Source organism: Endocarpon pusillum (genome assembly GCF_000464535.1).
Source record: "Endocarpon pusillum Z07020 unplaced genomic scaffold scaffold5604, whole genome shotgun sequence".
Taxonomy (NCBI): domain Eukaryota; kingdom Fungi; phylum Ascomycota; class Eurotiomycetes; order Verrucariales; family Verrucariaceae; genus Endocarpon; species Endocarpon pusillum.
This window is the reverse complement of record NW_006916529.1, coordinates 5,393-25,539: the sequence shown is the minus strand read 5'-3', so window position 1 is coordinate 25,539 and position 20,147 is coordinate 5,393. Positions and strand designations below refer to the sequence as shown.

At 49.9% G+C, this 20,147-nt stretch overlaps 9 protein-coding genes across 9 annotated transcripts; 7 read left to right on the top strand and 2 right to left on the bottom strand.

Moving 5' to 3' along the window:
* Positions 1-689: 689 nt before the first annotated feature.
* Positions 690-1,622, top strand: EPUS_07838 (uncharacterized protein; the record flags this gene model as incomplete). Its single annotated transcript, XM_007806716.1, has 1 exon — positions 690-1,622. One exon carries the CDS (start codon positions 690-692, stop codon positions 1,620-1,622), a length of 933 nt encoding a protein of 310 aa, XP_007804907.1.
* A 617-nt stretch (positions 1,623-2,239) lies between these two features.
* EPUS_07837 (uncharacterized protein) lies at positions 2,240-3,547 on the top strand (the record flags this gene model as incomplete). The annotated part of the gene is made up of 1 exon (XM_007806715.1): positions 2,240-3,547. The coding sequence occupies one exon, from the start codon at positions 2,240-2,242 to the stop codon at positions 3,545-3,547; it is 1,308 nt and encodes a 435-aa protein (XP_007804906.1).
* Positions 3,548-4,364: 817 nt separating this feature from the next.
* On the top strand, positions 4,365-5,663 carry EPUS_07836 (uncharacterized protein; the record flags this gene model as incomplete). The annotated part of the gene is made up of 1 exon (XM_007806714.1): positions 4,365-5,663. One exon carries the CDS (start codon positions 4,365-4,367, stop codon positions 5,661-5,663), a length of 1,299 nt encoding a protein of 432 aa, XP_007804905.1.
* A 299-nt stretch (positions 5,664-5,962) lies between these two features.
* EPUS_07835 (uncharacterized protein) lies at positions 5,963-7,096 on the top strand (the record flags this gene model as incomplete). The annotated part of the gene is made up of 3 exons (XM_007806713.1): positions 5,963-6,121; positions 6,248-6,835; positions 6,905-7,096. 3 exons carry the CDS (start codon positions 5,963-5,965, stop codon positions 7,094-7,096), a joined length of 939 nt encoding a protein of 312 aa, XP_007804904.1.
* A 277-nt stretch (positions 7,097-7,373) lies between these two features.
* Positions 7,374-9,034, top strand: EPUS_07834 (uncharacterized protein; the record flags this gene model as incomplete). Its single annotated transcript, XM_007806712.1, has 2 exons — positions 7,374-8,869; positions 8,917-9,034. 2 exons carry the CDS (start codon positions 7,374-7,376, stop codon positions 9,032-9,034), a joined length of 1,614 nt encoding a protein of 537 aa, XP_007804903.1.
* A 715-nt stretch (positions 9,035-9,749) lies between these two features.
* Positions 9,750-13,222, top strand: EPUS_07833 (Leucine--tRNA ligase; the record flags this gene model as incomplete). Its single annotated transcript, XM_007806711.1, has 3 exons — positions 9,750-9,824; positions 9,874-12,389; positions 12,442-13,222. The coding sequence occupies 3 exons, from the start codon at positions 9,750-9,752 to the stop codon at positions 13,220-13,222; spliced, it is 3,372 nt and encodes a 1,123-aa protein (XP_007804902.1).
* Positions 13,223-13,819: 597 nt separating this feature from the next.
* On the bottom strand, positions 13,820-14,513 carry EPUS_07832 (uncharacterized protein; the record flags this gene model as incomplete). Its single annotated transcript, XM_007806710.1, has 2 exons — positions 13,820-14,401; positions 14,445-14,513. The coding sequence occupies 2 exons, from the start codon at positions 14,511-14,513 to the stop codon at positions 13,820-13,822; spliced, it is 651 nt and encodes a 216-aa protein (XP_007804901.1).
* Positions 14,514-15,908: 1,395 nt separating this feature from the next.
* Positions 15,909-16,616, bottom strand: EPUS_07831 (uncharacterized protein; the record flags this gene model as incomplete). Its single annotated transcript, XM_007806709.1, has 1 exon — positions 15,909-16,616. The coding sequence occupies one exon, from the start codon at positions 16,614-16,616 to the stop codon at positions 15,909-15,911; it is 708 nt and encodes a 235-aa protein (XP_007804900.1).
* A 2,396-nt stretch (positions 16,617-19,012) lies between these two features.
* On the top strand, positions 19,013-19,792 carry EPUS_07830 (uncharacterized protein; the record flags this gene model as incomplete). Its single annotated transcript, XM_007806708.1, has 1 exon — positions 19,013-19,792. One exon carries the CDS (start codon positions 19,013-19,015, stop codon positions 19,790-19,792), a length of 780 nt encoding a protein of 259 aa, XP_007804899.1.
* Positions 19,793-20,147: the final 355 nt, after the last annotated feature.

Sequence of the window (20,147 nt, the reverse complement as noted above, 5' to 3'; positions counted from 1 at the left end):
GAGATAGAAGATAGCCATAGGTAACTTTATAACCTGCTCCGAAATGTGCGATTGCGTGACGTGAGTGTTTGGACTCTGTTTGATTAAGTACAGGCTAGAGTCAAGAGAAGGATACTATAGGGAGCGAAGGGTAGACAAGTACTAGAATCATCCCGATTGGGTATTAGAAAATAAAGAAGATATACCAGTACAGCTGGCTACCCCACCACGGGGCAGCCAATAAAGCTCAACACAGGCCTCCAGTGGCAAGCATGGGCTTCATTTGCAAGGTCTAGTGAATCCATGTCTTTGTCCATAGAAATCCCCTGTCCTGCCAACATGTAGGAAACCTTGCGGCATCTGATAAGACCGGAAACAGACCACTCATCTTGAAGTAGATCACATCTCTTGACCTCCGCCTCCGAAACTTAAAACCCCAAGCCTCAACACAAAACCTGAAGGCTAACGCGCTGCTATCACTTTCCACAGGGTGACTTCATGCGGCATTATTCAGGAAGGGTCGAGTACGACATTTGAAGACATCACCACGAATGGACACTGTTGAACAGTGACTGTGAAGTCAATCCCCGTTCACGCTCAGTAGAAGCTGTCTCGGCACTACTTCGCCTGCAGCCGGCATTTCCGGAATTCAGATACATATTCTTTCGCAACACAAGCTTTCATTGCGCTTGATGTTCTGATAGAATAAGATGTCTTCGGAAACCCCAGTAAGAACGGCCATCATCACCGGGGCATGCTCTGGTATGGGCCTTGCTCTAACGCGACATCTCCTATCCAGTAAAACTATTTGCTGGATGATCGTTATGGCGGATATCAACGAGAAAGCGTACTTTGACATCTCACCAACGCTTAGCGAAGATGTAGGACGTGTCATGTTCGAGCGAACAGACGTTTCATCGTGGGAAGACAATGCCCGTCTCTTCAAAAAAGCTTTCAATTGGTCATCTGCTGTGACCGACGATGAGAAAGGGAGAATTGATTTCTTTGCCGCAAATGCTGGGATCCTTGATCAAGAATCAATATATGCACATTTTGACCTAGAGGCGGAACCGGCCAAACCGAACCTAGCAACAATCGAGGTTGACTTGTTGTCTTCGTTGTACGGCCTCAAGCTGTTCATCCACTACGCTCGAAAGACTCGAGCTCAACTCCCGGCATCGGCATTATTCACACCTGCAATGATCATCACAGCGTCGGCAGTAGCCTTGTATCAATTTTCCATCGGCCCTCAATACTGCGCGGCGAAGTCTGGTCTGGTAGGCTTAACGAGGAGTGTCGGCCCGAAACTTCTAGCAGAAGACAATCTGACTGTCAATGCCATCCTGCCAGGCTTGGTGGCCACCGCTCTTCCCGCTGCCTGGTTGCTCGAGCAATGCCCTCCAGAGTACATTACGCCGATGAGTTTAATCATTGAGGCATTCGATGAATTGATGAAGGAAGAGATCATGGATGGGAAGCTAACAAGGAAGACCGGGCAATGCGTAGAGGTCTCAGAGGACAAACTTCATTATAGAAAACCACTTGAGTATTCGTCCGAGGGTGCGCGATGGCTATTGGATGGGGATATGGAAAGGCGCTTCGTGACCAGTGGTCCTCCATCAACAGATGCAAAGGATCAATAATGGAGTGCGGTTCGCACAGAACAGTGTGAAATACAGAGTACCAACAGTGACATGGGGGTTGGGTACTACAGATGGTGATGATTTACAAAGGACTGTCACTTGCTGTGATGAGGAGCCACAGCGGCATTGATTGCCATTGCTTGGAACCAGCAGCCAGTTCGACACAAGATCCAAAAATAGGCATGTTGCTTCTGGAGGGGGGCAGAAGTCTGGATGCTGAACGGTGAACGGAAGACTGATTTTGCAGTGGGCGCTTGCAGATTCGTACCTTACCCAAAGCAGAATGAGGTTCCTGCATTGACTCGGTTGCTCGAGCCAATCACTCTTCCTAGATGCACACCATCCCAGTTTCTTCACACGCCAGTTCTTACCGTTCTTACCGTTCTTACCCATCTAACCCAATCACCAAGCGTTCACACCCCAGCCCAGACCGAGCGCCAATTATGGGAACAGCCATGCCTCTTACAGGGGACAATGCATATACATCTAGCCGCGCCCTCCTTGTACAGCTCACATTCTGCTGTCTCAAGCTGGCACTCTCCCTGCAAGTTCCCTGACAGGGCGACGTTGTTCAGGAGCTCCATACTTGACATGACTTGAGTTCCCGAAGTCGCAACATGTTCAGAGCTGTCATCACTCTATCGACACTGATACTTGTTCACCTTCACCACGTTCGAGCACTTCCGTCCAAACTCAACATCTTCCTAGACCCTGCTCCTCCTCCAGAGGAAGGTCCTCCGTTATCTGCTTCCGCGCTCCGAGACCCGTCGAAGCTGAAATTCGAGATCATTGGCATTATCCTTTCATATCTCATCTTCACCAGCGGTCTTCTCATCCTGCTCTTCACAGTTGGTAAAAGACTCCGGCGCAATATCCAAAGTTCGAATCGCAGCCTCGAGATGGAGATGGTGAAGCCATCCGTAAACCAGGCGGCCTTCGGCGTTGACGAGAGTCCCACATCACCAATTAAATGCTGGCCAAGTCCTGTCGAACCAGAGGTCAAGGCCTGGACCAGCCCGTCAAGAAATCACTATTATCACCAATCTCAAACCAGCGTTTCAACGTTTGATGACAGGGTGATTGAGAGCGACAAGATTCGCAATCAGAACGAGATGGAACGCTTATACGCAGCCGTCATGGCTCATGATGCGCAAAAGACCGAAGAGACTTCCCCAGTAAAGTCACCACGCAAATATCCTCCTGAATTTCAGCATCTTCGAACCTCGAATGGTACAACTCAGCCTATCAACCATGTTGACACCTCGCCCACAGAACCCAAATCTCCTGTATCATCACGAGCAAGCAGCAGGTTGGCAAAAGTCTCACCCCTCTCCATTTTCCAGTCGAATCACTCTCGCACCTCATCTGCCGCCTCACAAAGACAGAGACCTAGGCGTATTTCCATTCGAGATTTGCCCATCTCCCCTCCTATGGGCACTCCCGATCTGAAAGAATCGGTAGCCTATAATGAGGAACAGCCGCTCTCCCCAAGAATGTACACACCTGGTCCTCCCCCTCCCACCCCAGGTCATAAATCAGCGGCCGCCACAGCTCGAGAGGCGGAGAAAAAGGTCTCTTTTCGAGCACCAGCACCTTCACCTTTACATCTACGTACTACGACAGGCAGCAGTAACAGTCTACCGTTCCGCCAAAACTATGCCACTTCTTTACAAAGTGCTCCTTCAACTAAAACCACGTTCGTGGAGCGACGAGAAAGTCTACTAAATCCTGGTCCGAGAACAGGTGCTCCTGTCCCGTACAGTCCATACATGCCCTATACGCCAATCACCCCCATCACACCAGGAAGGCTGGTGACTAAGGAAGAACGAAAGAAAGCAAAGAAGCAAGCCGGACTGAAAGTGCTGGCGGAAGATGATCTGGTACGCAGTGACCAAGAAATGTGGGGTGATACCTGGAAAGGGTAGTTGATGATATTCTGCTCTTCGTAACCTGGCCATTACTGAAATTGCTTGAATGCTGAGCATGACAAAGCTTTTGGAGTATCTGATGTCGAGGACCTCGGGCTGGATAACTCACGGCTAGGCATAGGCTGGCGACACGTAGGTGATATTCGCCCGATGGCCACAGCGGCGTCCTGGGTAAATCAGAAATCACAGATGCATCTTTCAGATATTCTTCAAGCCACTCTTACCACTGTAGCCTTTCCTCAAATTTCACATGCCTGAACTCGTCAATCTTGATGTCTTCTCGAAAAGAAGCTTGGGGTATGCCGGAAAGAGTAAGAAAACAGTGATTGAGGTGATGGGCTGTGATACATAATTAGAGCACCCTGCACAGCAGTTGATCGGAATCACATGTAAGACTAAAGTAAGCAGTGTGATTACCGAGTTTGTGGTGATTATAGGGACCCGACAACCTCCGAGACGGCCACATAGCTGAGTAATCATCATTTCCAATCATCGGTCTCAACAACTTGCTTGACACAACGGCGAGGCTTGAGCAAGCGTGTGGTTGAGACTCGGGTATTTAGTCAAGAATTTTCCACTTTCTTTTCAGAATCTCAAAAATACCACTTCGCGGCTGTCAGATGCGCACACATTGACGCACAAATACGTGACGGGGCATCGCCATAAAAGACGTTAGATAGCTGTATTCTACAAGCAGGTTTTAGCCACAGCTTTGGGTGGCTCTCCTAGCTGTACGATCAGCACAGCTTATAGAACTTGAAGATTTTTGGCTAGCTATCTACGAGAGACCATAATCTATCAAAAGTGACGCATCATGCCGCTTACAGTTCTAACAGACTCCGATGTTCGGGCGTTACTCCTATCCCTGAAGAAAAAAGACATCGAAGAACTGCAGGAGAATCTAGCTGAGGCACTACACGAATACTCTACGGGGGATACAAACTCGTCATGTTGCTCGTCCTATCAGCCCCAACGGACGGTTATCAAGAGAAAAGGAGTCACCACCCTGTTCATGCCAGCCAGCACCGGTGAATCCCTTGGGATGAAAATAGTTGCCTTGGAGGCGGCGGAAGCGTCTGAGCCAAAGGACGACTCTACTACATCACTTAATTCTGCAATGAGCGGCGTTACCATTTCACGATCTACTAGCACTACCAAGAGCTCTGCATCGAGTATAAGTGGCGCTTCTTTCCAACCGCCTCCATCAGTGGCAAGTACATCAAGTACCACTCCTCGAGGTACTCTAACTATGCTCGATCGGTCGGGCTTGCCTACAGGTGTTGTGAACGCAGAAGAATTGACAGCTTTCCGAACAGCACTAGCAGCTACAATCATTTTTAGAAAAAGGCATAATGTTCACACCATTACCGTCTTTGGAAGTGGAAAACAAGCCTACTGGCACATCCGACTCGCTCTACTGCTCAGAGGAAGCGACATCAAACATATCAACCTCATCAACCGATCCTTCGAAAGAGCCATCAAACTCATGAAACAATTTCACGTGGACGAAGACCATCAAGGTGAGGAATGGTATTCGAGAGTCAAGTTCTCCGCCTTGAGCCCCGATTTCCAGGAATATGGTCGATTACTCAAGGAGGAAGTAAGGAAAGCCGACGTCCTATTCTGCTGCACACCATCCTTAGATCCCCTTTTCCCAGCCGAGTTCCTCACCTCCAACGAAGGCCGGAAGAAGGGCCGATTCGTCAGTGCGATTGGAAGCTATGCCCCACACATGACAGAAGTGCACCCGGACATCTTCCGTCAGGCGGTAGAGCCGGACCATCACAATCATCACCACAAGCATGCCGCGAAGAGTGGAGTGGTCATTGTAGATAGTCTGGAATCCAGTCTCAGGGAGGCAGGTGAGATCATACAGGCGAAGCTGAAGCCGGAACAGCTGGTTGAAATTGGAGAGCTGATGATGATTAAGAAGGCGGCTATGAAGGAGATTGAGCTAGGTGGCCAGGGGGAGAAGGGATTGCGGGATTGGTTGACAAAGGGTAATGTGCTTTACAAGAGTGTAGGACTGGGGCTTATGGACTTGAGGGTGGGTTGGGATCTGGTCATCATGGCACGAGAAAGAGGGATTGGAACGACTATTCAGGACTTTTGAATGAATGAATGAATCTCGGCGCCGCCCCTTATGGATTTACGCATCCTTCCTGGGGCGTTACTGCACAGCGAAAACGACCGAATACAAACCAATCGATGCGAGTCAATGAAGGACTAGTCACTGTCATTACTGTGCCAGTATAGTGTGCAATAATTACCGATTTCCATTCCAGCATGTCTCTATTTCTTGACCATTTTACAAGTTATTAAAGTCCTTGGAACTCAAATCCCAGACCAGCAGACAACTGATCTTGTGCCCTAGGGCATCATGCTGTTCACCTTTCGATGGAAAGACAAGCGATGGTGGAGCCCATTGACCAGCCACAGCCTGTGCCCTCTATTCATGGCGACCTGCTTCCAAACATTGGTTGGAAGAAGAACGTCTTCAAGTCCTCCACTGAAAGTGGCGAGATAGTCGCCAAGAAAGTCCACAAACGTTGGAAACTGCTAGAAAGCGAAGTACGTATGTTGGATTACGCTACACGGCAGCTCCAAGTCAAAGGTCTGAGGCTTCGTGACGTGTTCCTAGACGGCCATGACAGAGTCATGGTTACTGATCTTGACCCAGGCGTGCAATTGCATTAGGTCTGGAAGAAGATCAATACAGTCAACAAGAAGCTCATCATACACCAACTAAGGACAGAGATTCTGAAGATGAGAGCAAGCACAAAGCCTTTGATTGGTCGTGTAGCATGGAACGGCGATATTGAGAAGGATGATCCATACCCTGATCCATACCACTCAGATACTACAAGGTACACTGTGAATTATTTTGGGAGCGAAGCTGAATTCGATGCGCACAAAGTCGAGCAAATGCGCGCCAGACGTGGCGATGCCGCAGCAAAAGCCTTGGAGGATCGCATCAAGCCCCTCCGAGACCAGTACTCGGAAAGATTCGTCCTCACGCATGGAGATTTGCATTCACAGAACGTTCATGTTCGCCGTGTTGTAGGTTCGGATGGAAAGTCTCGATGGGAGCTGTCAGGTATTCTCGACTGGGGAAGTAGTGGTCTTTACCCTAAGTACATGGAGTACGCCATGGCTATGAAGACTGGGCCGCACCGTCCATATTGGAAGAAGGTGATGAAGGAAGTCTTGCAGGGAATGGAGTGCTCGAGGGAGAGAATGGAGGTGGAGGAACGGGCCACGGAATGTGTAGGTGTGGTAGGAATGGTATGGACCTTTTTGGAACGGAGGTGCCAAGATCTTTCATTGTTACCACACAGGCAATCCAGGTTGTAGAACTCTTGCTTCAGCTCTCCGGGCCGAGTTGTTTTTGGTTATCAAGCTGTTAGCGCTACGCTCGTGGCCCCGAACATCGATGTCGATAGTATTCTACACACGTCGGAAGCTCCACTGTATGTACTCTACCAGGGTTTCAGGGAGGCCGCACCGAACCCTGGTCTAGCTACCGGCGAACTCCGCCGGCTGTAAGTTAGTCGTAGTGGGACTCGGAAATTTGTTGCCCAAGCTATCACCCTCACACGTCAGTCCAGTAGATTAGAATGGTATCAAATTCTCCATTCATCCAATTGTACTACTGTGAATCAATTTCCTGCCTCTTCTCACTAGCTCCTCACTCAAGATAGAGACAGCGGACCTCACTCTCAGCGGGCTCGTTCGTCATTAACACCGTGCTTTATCTTACCGTGCCCAATTGGGTAAACAGCTTGCAGAAAATCTGTGTTGTAGCTCGGTGAGTGTACAAGAGATGGTGGCACAGTCTGTGCATCTGCCAAATGGACAAACACTTTCAGTAAGTCCTGTATTTGGTGGATACACCTTCAGATCAAACCAGCTCGACCTACATCATTCAGCTTTCCCACCCGGGTGGACTGTTATACTGGAAACTGAAGATGAGATCGACGAGACGGATGAGCGCCTGCGCAGACGCAGCAAGATGTCATTGTACCGCGATGGAACAGATGAATCCTCCTCAAAGCACACCATTACACACCGCTTCACACGGCCAACACTCCAAAATGACTCCCTGTTTCTGTCTTCGATCTCCATACCCTCAAATTCCGATTTCAAAATGAGCCATTCGCCCACCAGACAGATAGCTCTGATGCTCTGGTCAACGTTGTACTGGTACTTTCACAAAGAGCCACCAAGTCCACACGTTATGACCGAAGCATCATCTCTCACGCCGGAGGCTGGTAGGCCAAAAGCTGATTGGCGGATAAGAATCAAACGAGAAGGTATTCTGAAAGGCAAGAATCTGATGCAGAAGCTGGAGCGCATGGGCTTGGTAGCCAGCGAGGATTCCTCCGTAGGCACGGACACCAATATCAAAGACCCAGCCGGCTGGAATGAGATTTTCGTAAGCAGACGATCATTCTGGCAGATTGATCCACGGATCTTTCTTTTCACTCTCTCGCCTGTCAACCATTCACCTGTCCCGGCCGCCTCCCCATTTCCGTCAAGGCCGACCTCACCTGCGAGAGATGGCCAGGGCTCACCACGTAATGAGACGGCATCATCCTATTCTGATGGGCCTACTGCAGGTATCTCTTCGCCCGGGGGCCCGTTCAACTCTAGCAGCAATTTACCTACCTACTATCCTCCTCCGCCGACTCAATTCATCTTTTCAAATCACATACGGCATCCAATTCGACCTAAACCACCGCGACAAGGGGAGACTTTCTACACACGCTACATACCAAGCGTTGATCAGTACCTGTCGTTCCGCATTCCCACACTCTCAAAGAAACCCTGTCCACAATTCAGCCCTATGGGTGTAAGTGCACCAGGCGTGCTCCCGTCGCACCCAGGCGCTGCTGCGGCCATGACTTTGCCGACCCTGGCGAGCTTTGCCGAGCGCTCTTGTGACGTCGATATTCTGCACAAGTGGATGAATGAGCCTCGGGTGAACGCGGCATGGGGCTGTGCAGGTCCAGTATACACGCAGCAGAAGTTTCTGGAGGATGGAATGTCAAGCACGCATTCCTTCCCTGCTTTCGGCTGCTGGGACGGCAAGCCCTTTGGATATTTTGAGATCTACTGGGTTAAAGAGGACAAGCTTGGCAGACTTCTTGGCGGCCATGTTGGGGATTACGTACGAGGCATTCATGTGTTGGTGGGAGAGCAAGAGTACAGAGGAGCGCATCGAGTCAAAATCTGGTTGGATGCGCTTGTCCACTACTGCTGGTTGGCTGATCCGCGAACGGAGACAGTAATGCTGGAGCCTAGGGTGGACAATGATAAGTAAGCAACCTTGTTCGATGCGCAATCAGTGGCTGACACTGGGCAAGGTTTATAAACTACCTCAAAGGCTCCGGCTTTTACAAGCAGAGCGAAGTGACGTTTCCGCACAAGCAGTCAGCGGTCATGAAGATTGACCGTGAAGCCTGGGAAGCACCCACCCTATGACTTTAAGGTTGTAAGGATGAGGATTCCGGTATCTCCTCCCGGCTAGGTCAGCCTATCAATCTCCCCTCCATGCTACCAAGCCAAGCCGTTGGCCGATGTTTTGGCGTGTTCCATCCACCGTTCTGGTCTCTTGAATCTTGCTTTCAGTTCTCGATGACGACTATTGTTGCTACATATACTTCCAAAGCATCCAGCGCTTTGGAAGGTACCACGGAGTCTACGAAGATATGCTTGATGTACGATTCCTTACTATCGTTTTTATGATTGTACATATCTGCACGTTGGGGCTTTCGCCGCTGCTGGTGGATAGAGCTTACATAGGGTGATGTACATAGATACTCGTCTCTGTAGAATCAACGCTTCTAAAAACAGAAGTACATTTATTGAAACCTAGTATTTTGGAAGCCAACTCATATTATCAGTGAGAACTTCAGGCCAGGCCATATAGGCCACAAAACAACCAAATAAGGTGTGTTGAAGTTCTCGTTAAGCTCAGAATGTACTCGTACTACGACTACGTAGTACCAGCAAGGGCTCTGTTCGTAAGGCTGACTGCCAAGACCGGAACCCTAATCGATAGCCAGCTCTTTAACATCAAGGGTCTTCCCCTGGCTTATCGATTTGACTCATGCTTCCATGATTTGGAGCTGGGTTTAGGACATCTTTGCCCCCTGTTTTCGCAACTCTCGTAATTGTGCGCGGCTCTGCATCTAATATGGCTGCTGTAGGGGAGGCAATAAATCTGCTGGATCCAAGCAACAGCTCTAAGAATACCTTGAAGCTCGAAAATGTTTGCACTCTGTCCCGATTCGAGGTTCACTTTATTGACACTATGCTAGACAAAGAATCGAGACACCCTGATAGCGATCGAGAAGAAATACCAGGCGAAATGGAAGGCCGAACGCGTATTCGAAGTCGATGCACCCACCCATTCCGAGATGCCCTATGATTCAACAAAGCCCGAAGACTTGAGAAAGAGGCATCCGAAGTATTTTGGCACCTTTGCGTACCCTTACATGAATGGTACACTTCATGCCGGACACAGTTTCACAGCTTCGAAAGTCGAATTTACCGCAGGCTTCTCCCGGATGGTAGGAAAGCGGGCGCTGTTTCCCCTGGGTTTCCACTGCACAGGCATGCCAATAAAAGCTTGTGCCGACAAGCTCGTCGAGGATGTACGGAGGTTTGGCAAGGATTTCGAAGGCTACGAAGAGGAGGAGGCAGAAGATGCACCTGTCGAAAACGGTGCTCCCGTTGCACCAGTGCAGGGCCAAATCAAGGACGATATCACGAAGTTCAGCAGCAAGAAGAGCAAGGCGGCGGGAAAAGCTGTCAAGCTGAAACACCAATTTCAGATCATGCTTGCTCTGGGGATACCTAAGGAAGAGATACACAGATTTGCGGATGCAGATTACTGGCTTCAATACTTTCCACCATTGTGCGAGAAGGATCTTAACAGCTTCGGTGCACGGATAGACTGGAGAAGGAAATTCGTCACGACCGATGCAAATCCGTATTACGATGCTTTTGTACGATGGCAAATGAATCGCTTGAAAGAACTTAATAAGATCATGTATGGCAATCGATACACCATATACAGTCCCAAAGATGGCCAACCTTGCATGGACCATGATCGGACTGAAGGCGAAGGTATTGGGCCAACAGAGTACACAGCCCTCAAACTGCAGGTCAAGGAGTGGGCACCCGAGGTTGCAAAGAGTGTAGAAGATAAGATTCCTAAGGACGCGACAGTATACTTCGTGCCGGCAACGTTGAGACCCGAAACCATGTATGGACAAACGTGTTGCTTTGTCGGACCGAAAATTAAATATGGTATCTTTAAGGTGTCCGAATCAGAATATTTCATTTGCACAAAGCGGGCAGCATGGAACATGGCATTCCAGGGGAAGTTCTTCGACGTTGATAATTTCCCGCGAGATCAGAGCGAACTGCAGCCAGTCGTTGAGCTGTCTGGATCTGCATTCGTTGGGACACTGGTCAAGGCGCCACTTTCCGTACACACAGAGGGTGTGAGAATATTGCCAATGGATTCAGTTCTTGCCACCAAGGGCACAGGGGTGGTCACCTGTGTGCCTTCGGACAGTCCAGATGACTATGCCACTATAAGAGACTTGGCCAAGAAAGCCGACTTTTACGGCATCAAGAAGGAGTGGGCAGAGCTCGAGATTTTACCGCTAATAGAAACACCGTCATACGGCAATATGACAGCGAAGTATCTGGTGGACACCATGAAGATCAACTCGCCTAAAGATGCAGCCCAGCTTGCACAAGCTAAGGATCTTGCCTATTCGGAAGGTTTCTACAAAGGCAAGATGCTGGTGGGAGAGTTCAAGGGCCAGCCAGTCCAGGAAGCAAAGGACAGAGTTCGACAATCTTTGATCGACAGTGGCGACGCCTTTCCGTTTGCCGATCCGTCTGGTAAGGTTGTCAGCCGCAGTGCGGACGAGTGTGTCGTAGCATATCTTGGCCAATGGTTCTTGAACTATGGCGAGAACGACAAGGAGTGGCAGCAGACTGTGATTGACTATGTCAACAATGGTTTAAATTGTTATACACAGGAGACAACCAACCAGTTCAACGCAAATCTGGAGTGGTTGAATCGGTGGGCTTGTGCAAGAACCTATGGTCTGGGTACCAAACTGCCTTGGGATAAGAAGTTCCTGGTGGAGAGCTTGAGCGATAGCACCATCTACATGTCCTATTACACGATCTCTCATCTTCTACACTCCGACGTCTTTGGCACCAAGCCTGGAAAGTTAAATATCAGGCCAGAACAGATGACAGACGAGGTCTGGGACTGTATCTACCACAAAACTGGGATATCAGAAGATGTCATCAATTCCTCTGGTGTTAGCAAAGAGTCGTTCCAGACAATGCGCCGCGAATTCGAATATTGGTATCCGCTTGATATGCGAGTGTCAGGCAAGGATCTCATTCCCAACCACCTAACATTCATGTTATATATCCACCTCGCCTTGTTCCCGCGACAGTTTTGGCCACGATCTGTCCGATCGAACGGTCATCTGTTACTGAATGGTGCCAAGATGAGCAAGAGTACGGGGAACTTTTTGACGCTGAGCGAAGCGGTGAAGAAGTTTGGTGCAGATGCGACGAGGATAGCGCTTGCCGATGCAGGTGATGGGATTGAAGACGCCAATTTCGAAGAGAAGGGTGCTAATGGAGCCATCATGAGGATGCACACGCTAAAGGAGTGGATCGAGGAGGTTGCCCAAGATCCAAATCTGCGGACAGGACCGGCAGATGCAGTCTGGGACAAGCTGTTTGACGACGAGATGAATATCCTTGTCCACGAGGCAAGACAGCACTATGAAGAGTAAGTCACTCAAACTCCAATGCAGCCAACTGTGATACTGATCTCTCAACAGCACGAACTACAAACTCGCATTAAAATCCGCCCTCTACGATTTCCAATCCGCCCGAGACTTCTACCGCGAAGCATGCCTCTCCTCCTCAATACCAATGTCGCGTGCGTTGATCCTCCGCTACATCTCCCTACAAGCCCTCCTCATCACCCCGATCGCGCCCCACTGGGCCGAGTATATCTGGCTCGAAGTCCTAAAGAATCCCGATACTGTGCAACGAGCTCAGTGGCCCTCCGACGTGCCCGCCGCAAGCCCCGCTTTAACAGCGGCCAGAGAATACGTCAAACTGACCAGCAGCAACATCACCAGCGCCGAAGCCCAAGCCGCGAAGAAAATGGCAAAGGGCAAAGCCAGCTTATTCGATCCGAGAAAACCGAAGCGTCTCACCATCTTCGCGGCATCGAGCTTTCCAGCTTGGCAGGATAAATATATCGATCTTGTCCGCGAGATGTTCGATGCCGCTAGCCTCTCCATTGACGAGAAAGAACTAAAAGGCAAGGTGAGCAAGATGGGTGAGGTGAAGAAAGCGATGCCTTTCGTTCAAGGACTGAAGACTCGTTTGGTTGGTCAAAAGGAGGATCCGAAGACGGTGTTTGGGAGGAAATTGGCGTTCGATGAGGCGGAGATGCTGGAGAGTATGAAGAAGGGGCTGATGAAGACGACGGGTTGTAAAGAGGTGGTTGTCGTGAAGGTGGAGGATGCGAAGGAGCAGGGTCTGCCGCCCATGGCGGAGAATGCTCTCCCGGGCAATCCGTCGTTTTTGTTTGAGAATGTGGAGGCGTAGATCCAGGGAGTCTAATGAATGGGCCCTCGTGATGAACTCTGAGGAGTCGATGAGTCTGCGGACCTTTGCTTCCCATATCAACATATCGTTCAGAAGAGAAAGCAAGACTTCGGACATCGCTCTCATCGTTCCTCCACACAAGAGTAGGACTGCTTCGCGTATCATCTCCTCCCTTCAACGCCATGCTGGGCCCCTGGCATGCATTTTTCCAAACCTGCCACGTCCATTTCCTGTTTCCCGACTCGGCTTCGCTGGACCGCTGTAACTGCTTCTTAGTCTCCCGTTAATCGTACTTCTTTCCGGACCATTCTCCATTGCGCTCTCTCTTGCTAGTGCATTATAGTACAAGAACTGACGGAGGTGAGACCATGGCTGCGTGGTTGTTGGTGTCGTGGTGCCTTGGTCCTAGTGAGGATCTCGCCATGTTCGAATGAGGTTTGCATCCACGACGGGAAGGGCCATACTGGCCATAATGACCATTGATCCAAACAAGAGAGATGCTGATTTATCTGGTAGAATCCCCAGCTGAAGTCTGACAAAGAGACAAGCCTCACCTCCACCCACCCAACCCGCCACCTCCAGCCCACCCCAGCGCCCTCATCGCCCCGCCTGCGCCCGCACCCATACTCCTCGCCATCCCACCCCCGCTCCCACTTCCATTCGGGCCGCCATACCCGCGCCCTCATTCACCGACCTCCTCTTCCCCTTCATCCCCCCCTCACTGGCCCTCACGCCTTCGACAATCCTCTCCAGCCCCGTCTCGACCACCACGCCACCCACCACCATCTCGCCCAGCACGGCATGCAGCGTCTCAAAGCCAAAGATCAGATCCAACTCACACACATTCTCGAAGAGGCGGTCGAGCGCCTCGACGAAGACCTGGATCAGGTCGAGCAGCGCGAGTGGCGACTCGGTCGACGTGCTGATGAGGATGAAGTAGAGCGTCGCGTAGTGTCGGTAGGTGATCTGGGTGGGCGCGTCGCTGTAATCCGACGACGACGAGGTTGAATTCGAGGTCGAGTGTTGCGAGAGGAGGGGCGGCAGCGGCAGGAAATTGCAGGCCGAGGCCGGCCGCGCCGACACCAGCGTGAAGATCTGCGACAGCAGCGACTGTTGCGTCGTCGTGTCCTGCAATGATTTGGGGGATACGTCAGCAAAACGGAAGAGATGGGGTCCCGGCTGCATCAGCGCAGTCAGTAGTGGAGATAAGGCGCGGACGCACTAGCTGGGTGTAGAATTTGGTGAGACGCGGTTGGCCGCTGTTGTTGAACACGAGGACCGCGTTGATCATGTTGGCGCTGGAGATGCGAGGGTGTTTGGCTTGGAGCCGGGAGAAGGCTGTGAATACGGGGACGTCACAGGTTGATCATCATCATCATTACAGATCTCCAATGTGCTTCACAGTCAATGCACTTCAGTCAACGCACTTCTTGTGTAGAATCGGTGCCGGTACGCTGTCTCTTCCGGTTTAGTCCCGCCCGATCGGGGTTGGCACCCCCTCGCCATTTGGCCCGGGTATAAAGAGCACTCTAACTTGCTCTTCTCGTCTTCGACCGATCCTTTTCTTCTCATCTTCATGATCTTATTTGACGGTTTGTTGATCGGTTAATTCAATCGTTAGCCTAGACGTAGACGATGATACGGTATACAGTCCTCTCTATTAAACTTGTCGACTGGCGATTTATATAGTGACGTTTTAATAGATATTCTATTCTTGACATCTCATCTTTCTATCGACTGCTTGATTAACGTCTTTCTGATTTACGACATTAACAACATTGTAACGATATTCCTTGTGTCAGGCATGCCAAGCCCTATCATGCGACACGTGCCTAGGACAAGGCTGCTGAGCGTAGACCAAGACTAAGTACCGGGCGCTTGCGGATAATCTATGAATCTTCGACCTCGGAATTAGCCGACCGGTTCTTCCCCCAACATGGCAAGCTGTGCGTTATGCCATCGCCAATAGACAGTGCGCTTTTGGATGCTTCGCAACAATGAGCCTGGCCGGGCGGCCCTCCTCAAATTGGGCTTGATCACTTCCGTGATAATCCTGCCGCTTCAGTACTGATCCTCAGCCACAATGCAGAAGGGGAAAAGAAAGGGCGCGAAAAAGTCACGTGCGATAGTGGCACTTTCAGAATTACGCTACCTCTGAAATGTCCGCACCGATGGTTTAGTACTGACATGCTATGTTTCAATGATACGGAATACCTCTTACCGCAATAGGTCGGTCTGCAACTCAAGTGCTATGGCACCGCTTGGCATCGCACTTTAGGACGGGAAGTACATCTGCCAGTTAGCCATGACATAGGAAGTATAATTCTGCCTGACTTTATCGTCAATAGAATTTCAGTGCCATAAATGTATTTGTGCTAACATCGGGATGTATTCTGTATATGTTATCACAGTCACCTCAAGTAGGTAAAGTGATTTCACTAATCAGTCAATAAACAGTGCCAAACAAACTTCCCCTGTCTGACTCTGCGTAGTTATCCAAAGGAAACCAATTTCTGCTCTGTATACTTCTTCACACTTGACTGTTATGATTCAGTGTCCAACTGAAAACCGTCAAACAGCCACTGCAAAGGCTTTTCATCCTACTGATCGAAGGCCACGAGTCTGTTGAAACTGTTAAAATTTGCATTGGCGCTCCAGTGAGCAGAGATGGGGGCTTACAAACAGCTTAAGTCGCGTTGGGGCATTGACAGCAAGGGTTGGTGATAACATCGCTGTCAAAAGAGATTCCACCATTTTGTGCGCAAAGGAAACCCACTTGGTTGAGCCTTTTCCCAACGGTGATGGAAGCCAGTGCCAAAACGTTGCCCTTGAGGACAACGTCGTCCGCAATAGTAGCGGAGGACCCGACAAGGAAATAGACATTGCATGCCTGTACTCCTGGGCCTAGGACGACTTTTCCCGCATTGCCGATGGTGAATGTACTGGCCATCTTGATGATGAACTGGGCCGATGTATCAGTGGAGCCTGCAGGAAGATTAAGTGTGAGGGTGGTGCCAGCTGAGATGGTACCGGCCGGGGTGGTCAGATCGTATACACCGGGAGTTAGTGTCTGGCCTCCGAGTGCTCCAGCAATAGTCGCAGTGATGGGCTTTGCCATGCCAGATGTGTATGCTTTGCCGCAATCGGCGAGGCATTGAGCTGACACGGGGGTGTTCAATATCTTGCCACCGCTGCAAGTAAGCCCAAGGGGTGGCAAGCTACCAGCAGGGGAGACGCCGCATTTGCCGGTGACAGACGTGGTGCCGAGGTTGGTAACGGCGGCCATGGCAACGAAACCCCAGTCGGCGCAGCTACCAAGGCATAGCGCATTCGACCCGACAGCGAAAAGGGCAATTAGAGCAAGACTGCTTGCAGGATAAGATGGAGACCTCATGATGCTGTGGCTTTGAGTGAGGATTGGTGCTTGTATCTGGTGACTGGTGTCTAGTGAATGGTGGATGGTGGAAGTAGGAAGGACGCTGGATGTTTGGATGGTGAGGATAAAATAATACTGATCGAGGGGACCGCTCTTTATATACCTAAAGCTGCTGAACTGTCCGAGGGTCATGCTTCAGTAAAGCTGAGGTTCAGTGTAGCAAAATTTCTTGTGGCATCTGTTTGACCCTGTCACCTTCACACTCAGCATTCCAGATTCTCTAGCCTTTTCACATCTTTGAGACATAGCTAGCAATTAGCGTTGGAGATTTTTTACCAAAGACCACTAGATTCGAATAGTAGCCATCGAAGATGCGTGCCCGGATCGATTGAAGTTCCCAATTCCCAATGGCGTCTCGGTCCACGATTTCAGATGCTACCAAGCCAAGCAGCTCGTCCGTGCTCGGGTGCTTTCAGAGTATTCTTTTCGCAAGTACTATCGGCTGGTTCGCAGGCTCCTGAATTCATTTATAGTGAAGTTGTCAGTGATTTATGGCGCAACAATAATGGTAGCAGCATGAAAATGCGGCATCATATTAATCCTTTGCTTCGCAAGATCTTCGTGGGCGACCAGTTACCCGGATACTCAACCCTCGCGCGTTTCGTAGTTCAGGCTAGGATTGCTCCTGCAAGAGCTTGTGAGACAAGCTTGTAGTTCAGTTGCGATCTGGGCCACATCCTCGTGCAATAGGAAGACGAGAGCACGCATTGGGTGCTGCACGGCCGGTCAGTCTATGCTGCAACAAGCTGGATGATTAATTTTTCAATTTTTCAATTTTTCTTGAGTCCACTGTTTTCGCAGAACTAGCTATTTCCGACTTAAAGAAACATAGAAGCGTACAGAATACTTACAATACTAGTTGATGATGCCACGATGGATTTTCATTCCGGAGCGAATCATGCGAAAGTCCGGCTTTAGAACTTGATAGAACGTGAGCTCTTGCTACCATAATGCAGCTAGCTATCACCAGAACTGGACCCTTGCAAGATTTAACCTCCAATGTTACACATCTAGGTAACTGCCAAAATACGGGTCGAGCCGCTTCCATCATTCAATACCCGCTGTCAAGCGTGCTAGCCGAATTCTAGATAGTGCTTTATCAATTAGCAGGGGTGTCACAAGATCAGGCGGTGTTATAGCGTCCACGTCAAATTTACGCAGCCAGTTTGGGATGAGGCTCTGACATGCTAATGCCTAGCCCTGGTACTTTAAAAAGCAAAGCGTCAAGCCTACGGAGCACATTTCATGCATGACCCAATTTTCCACCTTAGGATCGTGGCACTTCTGCTCTTCGCCTTCCCTTTCTCTCAACACCCCTACTTTTTGAACAGCACAGCTATTGGACTTCGCCCATTCCTTTGAAGCGGATAGATCTGATGATACACAATAACGGTAAGGACTCTGTGGTTTGTGTTAGGTCTTTCCAGAAAGACTGCAAAAAGAATACCCATCAGCATATTAAACTGCTGCGCATCGTGATGCTCCGCAGATTCCCTGGTCAGAGCAAAGTAGCCATACATGATGAAGCGCCAGCCTCATCAAGACAAAACTGAGATATTGTTTATTCCAGTTCACGCTACCGGTGGGGGAATCGTTTGATGTCATTCCTTGGGAGCGCTAACAGACAGAAATTTTTGACAAGCCAACTGACCCCGGTTCAATTCTGTTCCCACGATCTGCGATTTATCCTCAATCACCAGGCTTGTCTACTGGTCGCTTCGATCCTTCTGTTGAGGCTATGGGAGGCCTCTGGTTGGTTGGGTCGTGAGTCCCGAGCTCTGAACAATCCCTATTTGTTCTTATGTTTTCCGTTGCACTTACTCATCAGTCACTCAGTCAAGCTTTCAAGCGAACAAGCAATGAAGTACTACACACATGATCCCCCTTGATTCGCCCTGGAAAATGGAATCTAGGCCTCATAAGCCATTGTACTCTACATCTTCCTGTATCTTGGAGTTGGGAAATCACTAGTTCTGCGAGAACCAGTGAAATCAAGCCCTAGATGGCAACTGAACTGCAGACTTGTCTCCCAAGCTCCTTCTTTCATGTGGCAATCGTCACTAAGTCTCGACGAAATGAACGAGGGCGAAGTATCAGGGTCAACTGGTCTCCCACGACACAATATTGCAAAGTGAAGGAGCAATATGATGCCGGAGCGTTCTGCTCTGCACCGCTGACCCTTTGTATATAAAGGGCCACATCCCCAACAATATGATAAAACATCGAACAGTTCACACCACATCCTCGCCCTAGCAACTACACCAGACTATCACTTCATCAGATCAATCGCGTCCATTACCCCTCTAAACCTCATCCAAGTACTTCAAGACATATCAGCACTCTACGTTCCAATCATGAAGTGCAACATGTTTACCACTAGCGAGGCTACCCTCCTTGCGATTATCGCAGCACAGTTCGCTTCCACTGTGCTTGCCGCTCCTCTTGCCGACGTGGCGTTGAACAACATCTTCGAAAGGCAGGCATGTGCTTACCCCCTCTCACTCGGAACTGCAAAGGGTTTCACGCTGCTTGCGAAGGGCGGAATCACCAATTCTGGCGTTCCTCTAAGCATTACGGGAGACATCGGTGTCACCCCGGCTGGCACTATTACGGGCATCACTGCTGCGCAGGTTACTGGAACCATTCATGCCAACAACGCGGTCGCATCAGCCGCCGCCGCAGTAGCTGCCAATAGATGCGCTTGTGCGCTCTCCAAATCTCCAGCTGTTACCACGTCAGGAGTGTTGGGGGGCGTCACCTTTGCTCCAGGGACCTACCGCATTACGGGTGCGGCCTCAGCTGCCGCTAATACCTTCGTCACCTTAGATGGTGCCAGCAACCCCAACGGTCAATGGATCTTTCAGATTTCCGGCAGTTTCACCACGGGAGCAAACGTTGAAATCAAGCTGATCAACGGTGCCAAAGCATGCAATGTCTACTGGGTTGTCGGCACTTCTTCAATCAATGCCGCGACCACCCTGGGCGCGACCAACATCTTTAACGGTAACATCTGTGACTATGGAGCCATCACAGCTGGTATCAATCTGGTAGCTAACGGCTCCTGGTTCACTCTGCCGGCGGCTAACATCATAACCATCGCTGGCGGCACCTTGAAGGCTGTCACGACCTGCTAGAGTCCTCACCGTCGAAGGCCTTTCGGAACAGTTGGCTTGTGCAAGGATATCTGGGAGACATAGTCTTTAGGTTGAGAAGAAAACGCTTCTGATGCATGGAATATGAAGGTGCTGTGGATTTAAGACACTGTTCTCTTAGAGAGTTTATTTAAGTATCATTCATTTTACTTCATAGCTCATATCAGCATCAACTCTTGAAATCTCATTCTATTTTTTCCCCTTCTAATCATCGACTGCGACCCTATATTGCAGCATTTAGCATCTTTGTAAGGCAGTAACCTTGTGCATTGGCACCTTGGGATCAGGATTCTGGGAGAGGTCTTGCTTCAGGGCTGACCACGTCTTGATCTGACTA